This window comes from Borostomias antarcticus, assembly GCF_949987555.1.
Source record: "Borostomias antarcticus genome assembly, chromosome: 13".
In the NCBI taxonomy this organism is placed as follows: Eukaryota; Metazoa; Chordata; class Actinopteri; order Stomiiformes; family Stomiidae; genus Borostomias; species Borostomias antarcticus.
In genome coordinates, this window is record NC_140246.1 from 1,898,661 (window position 1) to 1,906,740 (window position 8,080).

Genomic DNA, 8,080 nt, shown 5'->3' on the forward strand with positions numbered 1-8,080 from the left:
GATTAATGTGCATTGTCCCTTCTTTTAAATAAAATAATCAAACAAACAATATAGACCACCACAAACCAGCCGTAGGAGACGGCAGATGAACTCACCTGGATTTGGGCCACACCTTCTTCTGTGAGCTCATCATCAGCCGTGGCGGTCATCGTCACTTCAAAGCTCTCGTCGTTTTCCGACACTGTGTGTGGGTCACATCACATCGCCCGTCAGCCAATTACAGCACTCTCTGGGCAGGGTGGCACGTGTGAGAAGATGGGTCTGTCTGTGTGTACTGTCCGTGTTCTGCGGTCATTAAACCTAACAAAGCCATGACGAGGAGTACGAAACGAGACTCACTGGGGAGCGTGACCACAGAGAACTGCTGGGGACAGTCTATCTCCTCGTGGTCGTTATTGGTCAGCCGCAGTCTCTTCTGGATGGGCTCCGAGTCGTCATCTGCTAGCACCGACATGGACACACACACACACACACCAGTGTATTGACATGATTGATTTTGCTTTGGCAACAGATACCATTGTATTTAATGCTAATAAAGCTCATTTGAATTGAATTGACAGGAGGGGTGTGATGAGCATTTAATTGTACATGGTACCTGTACCTATTAAAAATTACAAATAAACATCCTTGAAAACATGAGTGTGTGCGTGTGTACCCACCATTCGAGGGGCAGTGCAGTATGATGCTGCCATCGCTGTCCTGGGTGAGGGTGACAGAGTTGACTGCCTCCAGAGTCACTGTCTCCTCCTCCCCCTCCCCTGCACTCATGCTGGGTATGAATCAGAGCTCATGCTTAATGTGTTATCACTCATACTAGTATGTATTACACCACTGCAATGTGAACATGAGGCTGAGAGTTAGTAACTGATGACTCGTGGTCGTTTTTGTGTCATCAGTGAATGTAGGAATGAGAAAGCATCCGTGATGGGATGCAGCCATAGGGGGTGAGGTGCTGGCCAGGCTACCTAGCTTTCCTGGGAGTGCTGCGCAATAATATTTAAGTAGCATATGCGAATTCAACATGCATACAACAAATAAGCTATGCTATATTTCAGTCATATTAGAGGCTTATGCCATAGAACATGATTCACGGTTACAGGTCTGCAGATATGAACGTTACAGTCAATATCATGGGCTAGCCTAGCACGCTGCTAGCCCGTTCTACAGCTTTACTGGTCAGCTAGCTAAATGAAAGAAGACGAAAAGTCTCAGACGCCATGTTAGTTCAGTGGGGGAGGCTCATGCCGTCTTTGCAAAAGGACCATACATTAGAGCTTTATTCTATGAAGTGCTTATTTCGCATTACGCTCACTCGGCTCTGCCCATTTACCACCTCAAACAGAAAGTGAATTTTAGGTTTGATTTTGTTACTTACTTCCTGTTTTGAGTCCGGGCACTTCGGAGAGACCAGGATGGAGACAAATGCCAGGATGGACTGTGCGAGGAAATCTGGGGGTTGCCAGAATTGTAGCTGTGGCTTGCTTCAAAATCTAGTTCAGGTAGGTGATGATATGGGCGAAAAACTCAGAGTATGTCGAATACATAAGGCAGTCATGTTTGTACACTGACTTTGGAGCAGATAATAAAACATCAATCTAAATCCAGATGACATTGCTGTTTGGTAAAAATTTGGCAACCCTAAATGGTTTCACCGTCATAGTCTTCCGAGTTCGTTAACATTGTGTGTGCTATAAACCTTTTAGCGCACTGAAAGATATATTTTTAGCACTGCATAAATTACAAATACTAAGATTATATAAATAACTATTTTAGCTGGTTGCTTAGTGAAGAAGTGTACATTTTCTGGAAAGAGGGAAATATTCTATTCTATCTATGTTATTAAGTTCCGCGAGACATTTCTTGTCGGATGATTATCATCGACGTACAGTTCAAGCAACATTGTGCCAAGCAAGTTGACACAATTCAATAAACATTTTGTGTTTGATATAGAACGGAATGGGAGAGCAGCCTATGAGAGTGTACGTTTGATTATCTTTACAGTTGGTATAAGTTGGTCTTAGTTCAGGTAGTGAAATCGTATTCAGGTGAATACCACTTGAAATGTACAGAGATGTGTTCCTCTGAGCTAGCTAGCTAGCACTACTACTAGCTAACTCAATATTCCTAACGTTATACTAGCTAACTGTGCTTAAGTGAGTTCTCGTCAAATCAGTTCCAGCTACTGAGACCTAAGTTAGCTAAATCGTGTGACCAGTAAAAGTCTCTAGTGAGCTCTTTGCATTCAAACGAATAAGCACGTTACTTTTCTCTTCTCCATTCCAGACTTGCATGTGGCGATGTGGTTGGAAGAGTTCACGCTCTTTTCAATCGTGTGCGTACCATACAGAAAAAGAGTGGGCAGTTTGATGTAAGTGGTTTTCGATTTTGAATGACATAGGCAGCTAGCACTATGGTGTGCCACTTTTTCCGAATCTCACAAGACATAGCTAATGAAACGCATCTTTTGTTGTCTGCTTACAGCTGCTGTTGTGTGTAGGCGACTTCTTCGGGTGCTCAGCCGAGGCAGCGGCTGAGTGGAAGGAGTACACATCTGGAGCTAAGAAAGGCAGCTATTCAAACTACCCACAACTTTTTCCTTGAATCTCAGAATGTTTTCATGGGGCACTTCGTCCCAACTGATTTGTAAAGGTGTTGATTAATAACTATTTTCATCTTCAGCACCCATCCACACCTACATCCTGGGAGCAGCTAGCCAGGAAACAGTGAAGTATTTCCCCAGCTCTGATGGCTGTGAGCTGGCTGAAAACATCACCTATCTGGGTAATATGCTGGCATTAAGGCACCTAATTTATCTGTGAAATGCTTTGTGAAGAGCTTTGACCTGAATCAATTTCTTTTGTTTTTTCCTTGTGTGTGTGTGTGTGTGTGTGTGTGTGTGTGTGTGTGTGTGTGTGTGTGTGTGTGTGTGTGTGTGTGTGTGTGTGTGTGGTCCCAGGCCGTCGGGGTGTGCTCACGGGGGCATCAGGGCTGCAGATAGCGTATGTGAGCGGGCGAGAGGCCCTCCAGGAGCCAGCACCTGCCCACTGCTTCACTCCCAAAGACCTGGGGGGTCTGCTGTCTCCCCTGGTCAACAACTCCAAGTTCAGAGGAGTGGACATCCTGTTGACCTCCCAGTGGCCCAAAGGAGTGTGGCAGTTTGGCAACAGTCCTGTAAGCATCTCTTAAAAATGCAGCTAGTGTTTTGAGGCATGTAGCTGGCTGTAGGGGAAGAGTGAGTGAGTAAGTGAGTAAGTGAGTGAGTGAGTGAGTGAGTGAGTGAGGAGTGAGAGGCTGTGTGTGTTTCTGTTGTATGATCATATATTTGAGCTTTTTGGTAGGGATGGCAGCCCTGTAAGCCCTGTAAAGCTTTTGGGGCTTCTAACGGATTGTGCCGGAAAAAGAGCCGAAACTCTGGAGCATTGAAAACGTAGAGCACAGTGACATCTGGTGGTTTGCAGGAGTCATAGCATGCTGCCAAAGGTGCAGTGGTTGTGCTAAAACCTTCAAAGCTTTTCCGGTACGTCAATGACGTTTGAAGCAGCACCAAGCCTCAGACGTCATCAGTCACGCGATCGTCATCGTTTGACACAAGCTCTGACACATTGCTTTGGCGCCGTGCGCTTCACATCAGCGACACAAGCTCTGACGCCCTCTGGCATCGAATGTCCCGTCACTACTTTTTAGCTGGTCTTTAACTTTCCACTAGATAAGAATTCCACTCAGGTTGTGTTCGGGATTTGTTTACAGTTGGTCCTTTTTATATTTCAGGAACTTAACACAAAGTTCTGTGGATCAAATTCCATCGCTGCCCTGGCCGACAAGCTGAAGCCTCGTTACCACTTTGCTGCAGTTGAGGGAGTTCACTATGAGAGACTGCCGTACAGGTACATAACCGTATTATCAGTCTGCATCTATGAGTCCAGCTGTTGCCGTCAGATTAGGTGTGTTCCTCTAACCTGTGTGTGTGTGTGTCTCTGTCAGAAATCACAAGGTACTGCAGGAGAGTGCCCAGCATGTCAGCCGATTCATCTCCTTGGCAACCGTTAACAACCCTGCCAAGAAGAAGGTACGCAAAGTCAACACCACTACTACCACTGAACACAACGACGATATCGATCAATTCCCCCTATCCCGTCTACAGTCGTCATATTCAATGTAAACGTTGGTTTCCCTCTGCCCCCTGCAGTACCTGTATGCCTTTAACATCGTCCCTATGAAGACCATGGATGTGTCGGAGCTGGTGAAGCAGCCCCAGGATGTGACTGAGAACCCCTACCGGAGGCCTGGGGGAGAGCAGGGGAACAGGCCCCGCCTGGAAGCCACGGGAGAGGAGGTATGGATGGACCCCTGGCAGGACGGGAGGGTCACTGTGCTATATTGGAATATGGCTCTGGAATATGTAGAGAGTGGGTCGTATGCCCACCTCCCTTGTTTTCTGTAAAGCGCATTGTGTTGCCTCTGGGTATGAAATGCGCTATACAAATAAAGCTTTGATTGATTGATTGATTGATATTCAGTAGGAGGTCAACACTAGCAAGTCACAACTTAATAAGTCTCTCTCTCCCCCCCCCTCCCTCCCTCCCACTCTCAGGAGCCGGCCTCCCAGTTTTTCTTCGACCTGAGCAAGAAGCAGGGGGGCGGGTATGGGGGGCGGGGCAGGAAGAGACCCTCGGACGGACACGGGCGCGGCCAGGGGCAGTCCTGGGACGGAGACAGGCAGAGCCTCGGACAGCCCCAGGAGGGACAGGGGCCCGGTCAGGGGCAGCAGTGGGACGCAGACCGGCAACCCAAACAACCACGCAGGCCCCGTGAGTCTGCGCCTTTTGGTTCAGCTAAAGAACCTTAATAGTCTAGACCCTACAGCAGACCACACACACACACACACACACACACTAATGTGTCCCTCTCTCCTCAGCTCAGCCAACTGGGCCCTGCTGGTTCTGTCTGGCCAGCCCTCAGGTGGAGAAACACCTAGTCATCAGTATTGGCACACATGTGAGTACACACACACACACACATGCACGATTTTTACCCTTCTCCATAAGGGCCTAGGGAAAAGCAGCAGGAATGCAGATACAGTTAACAGCTGACACAATTTTAATCATTTTGGCTCTGTACACCACTACTCTGTCCACCAGCACCGCTCTGCAAAGAGAACACACACACACACACACACACACACACACACACACATACACAGGCAGAGCGGGGAGGCCGACACATGGTAGAAGTGACTAAAGAATATAAGAAAATCAATGAGTGCTTTCTGTCACTGTGTGTGTGTGTGTGTGTGTGTGTGTGTCTCTCCTCTCCAGTGTTACCTGGCCATGGCTAAGGGCGGTCTGACCCCTCAGCATGTGTTGGTGCTGCCCATCGGTCATTACCAGTCAGTGGTGGATCTGAGCGCGGAGGTGGTGGAGGAGCTGGACCGGTACAAGGCCGTCCTCCGCAGGTTCTACCAGAGCAAAGGACTGCGCTGTGTGATGTTTGAGAGGAACTACCGCAGTCAGCACCTACAGCTACAGGTATGAACACACACACACACACACACACACACATGCAGCACACACACATACACAGGCATGCAGCACACACACACACACACACACACACAGGCATGCAACATGCACACACACACACACACACACACACACACACACACAGACATGCAGCACACACACACACACACACACACTGATTAATTTGCCCACACAGATACGGTCCACACTTACTCTATCGTAGGGTCAGCACTTCAAATCCCGGCTCCTCCTGACTACCTGTCGAAGTGTCCTTGAGCAAGACACTGAACCCCAAATTGCTCCCAATGAGCAGGTTAGCTAGCTAGCGCCTTGCATGGCAGCTGCCACCATTGGTGTGTGAATGGGTGAATGAGAGGCCTTCACTGTAAAGCGCTTTGGATAAAAAAGCGCTATATAAGTGCAGTCCATTTACCACTCTATCAAAAAACACACCCTAACCTTGTTAACCATCTCATCCATAGGTGGTGCCTGTGCCCATGGACAAGTGCTCCACTGAGGACATAAAAGAGGCCTTCATGGTTCAGTCTCAGGAACAGCAGATGGAAATGACGGAGATCCCAGAACACACAGACCTCAAACAGGTACAACACACCCCTCTCAGCCTCACACAGTGCGCACCGTATCCCTCACTAGACAGACGCTTCACTGGTACAACACACCCCTCTCAGCCTCACACAGTACGCACCGTAACCCTCACTAGACAGACGCTTCACTGGTACAACACACCCCTCTCAGCCTCACACAGTACGCACCGTAACCCTCACTAGACAGACGCTTCACTGGTACAACACACCCCTCTCAGCCTCACACAGTACGCACCGTATCCCTCACTAGACAGAGACGCTTCACTGGTACAACACACCCCTCTCAGCCTCACACAGTACACCCCTCACTAGACAGACGCTTCACTGGTACAACACACCCCTCTCAGCCTCACAGTACGCACCGTAACCTTCACTAGACAGATGCTTCACTGGCCGCTGCTCCTAAGATACAGCTAATACTCTGAGCTAACGCAGGCGTGTTTCCTGACGGTTCTCCAATCAGCTCGCTCCTCCCGGGACGCCTTACTTCTTCGTGGAGCTGGACTCTGGCGAAAAGCTCTACTACCGCATCCGGAAGCAGTTCTCTCTCCAGTTCGGCAGGTAAGGAGTCCGAGCTCCGGTCGCTAACCGGTAGCCCGCCATGTCACACGCTGGCCTGAAGGCCACACATTTGCATAAACAGACTTCCCATATGTTTTGACCTAACAATAGCTGAGTCACAATGTGAACATACATCGGCGAAGTAAGCTTAAGCACCTACTTGCACTTTGCTTTCAGCACTAGATTATGCTCTTAGTCACTTGTTTTAGAAAGGAGATGCACTTGTGAGTTCTGGCAAGTAGTAGTGCATTGGCTCTTCCTACGTTAAATGCAATTATTATGAGTCGCTTTGGATAAAAGCGTCTGCTAAATGACTGTAATGTAAAAAGTGTAAATGTGAGGTACGTAAGACGCTGATGTGTTTGTGTGCGCAGGGAGGTTCTGGCGAGCGAGGCGGTGTTGAACATCCCAACACGCGCAGACTGGAAGGAGTGCAAGCAGAGCAGGGAGGAGGAGGAGGAGTGCAGCAAGCAGCTACGAGACGACTTCCAGCCCTTCGACTTCGCACTGGAGGACTGAACACACACACACACACACACATACCTGTACACACTTCTGGAGTTTGGGAATCTTTGCTCTTGTATATTCCCGAGAACATGTATATATACTCTCCCCCCTCACATTTTCTGTATTGCACCTGATGAAGGCCATTGGTGCCGGAATGTCGTAGCTATTTTACAGTTGTGCTTTTTTTTGTCGAGCACCTGTTGCGCGTCCTTGATGTGGGAGGTTTCCTTCCTCCATTGCAACACATGTTGCTCACGTTTTTCGAGCCACCAGCTCTCACTATATTGCTGGATGATTTTTTATGTTTTTTTTTAATTGGAGTACCTGCTGTTTTAATGGAGAATAATAAACTTAACTGGGGTCCCCATTAAACTGTTAACGATGTAGCGTCGAGAGAGTTCCTGACGGGCTGCATCAGGACTGCAGACTGCTACAACTGTGAAGCAACTGCAGCAAAAATCATTGGCACAGGTTATATTAAAGGTTCTTTCATAAATTTGTATGATTGGATTTGTGTTCATTCGTGGATAGTGCGATGAAGGACTGAAAGACTTTAAAGCAAATATTTTTAATAATGAAGATTTCTGTTTCCCTGGCGCAAAAGGGGGAATAAAAAAATTAAATAAATAAAACATGAAACATCAGTGCATCCCTAATATGTAATGTTAACGTGTCTCCTATGTGTTAAGGTACAGTAAAGAGAGTATTTCATTGTATTTTTAATACACAACAATGATGAACTTGATTGTTTTTCAGAGCAAGCATGTAAGCATCACATGTAAGCATCATATAAACCGCACACGAGTTCCACACCTTCAAAGGTGACCATTTCCATCTAGTGTGGAGGCTGTGACCGGACACACGTTGAGTCCTGCTAACGGGGGTTGG

At 47.7% G+C, this 8,080-nt stretch overlaps 2 protein-coding genes across 2 annotated transcripts in view; one reads left to right on the plus strand and one right to left on the minus strand.

Annotated features, from left to right (window-relative positions):
• Positions 1-1,398, minus strand: part of dmtf1 (cyclin D binding myb-like transcription factor 1) — an 8,027-nt gene extending 6,629 nt beyond the window's left edge. The window contains exons 1-4 of the mRNA XM_084447974.1: positions 1,376-1,398; positions 660-769; positions 340-438; positions 96-181 (exon numbers count right to left, since the gene is read on the minus strand). Of these exons, the coding sequence (XP_084304100.1) occupies positions 96-181; positions 340-438; positions 660-768 (294 nt within the window). The 5' untranslated portion in view covers position 769; positions 1,376-1,398. The remainder of the gene's footprint in view (positions 1-95; positions 182-339; positions 439-659; positions 770-1,375) is intronic.
• A 479-nt stretch (positions 1,399-1,877) lies between these two features.
• Positions 1,878-7,756, plus strand: cwf19l1 (CWF19 like cell cycle control factor 1). Its single transcript, XM_084447977.1, has 14 exons — positions 1,878-1,979; positions 2,284-2,368; positions 2,482-2,566; positions 2,680-2,781; positions 2,957-3,171; positions 3,769-3,884; positions 3,982-4,066; positions 4,187-4,333; positions 4,592-4,808; positions 4,916-4,995; positions 5,316-5,525; positions 6,002-6,121; positions 6,588-6,685; positions 7,060-7,756. The coding sequence occupies exons 1-14, from the start codon at positions 1,957-1,959 to the stop codon at positions 7,202-7,204; spliced, it is 1,728 nt and encodes a 575-aa protein (XP_084304103.1). The 5' UTR covers positions 1,878-1,956; the 3' UTR covers positions 7,205-7,756.
• The last annotated feature ends 324 nt before the right edge of the window (positions 7,757-8,080 follow it).

Coding starts and splice junctions, on each gene's coding strand:
- cwf19l1 (XM_084447977.1), top strand. CDS start 1,957: ATGGGAGAGCAGCCTATGAGAGT. Junction 4,809..4,915: donor CAAACAACCACGCAGGCCCC/GTGAGTCTGCGC, acceptor CTCTCTCCTCAG/CTCAGCCAACTGGGCCCTGC. Junction 6,122..6,587: donor AACACACAGACCTCAAACAG/GTACAACACACC, acceptor TTCTCCAATCAG/CTCGCTCCTCCCGGGACGCC.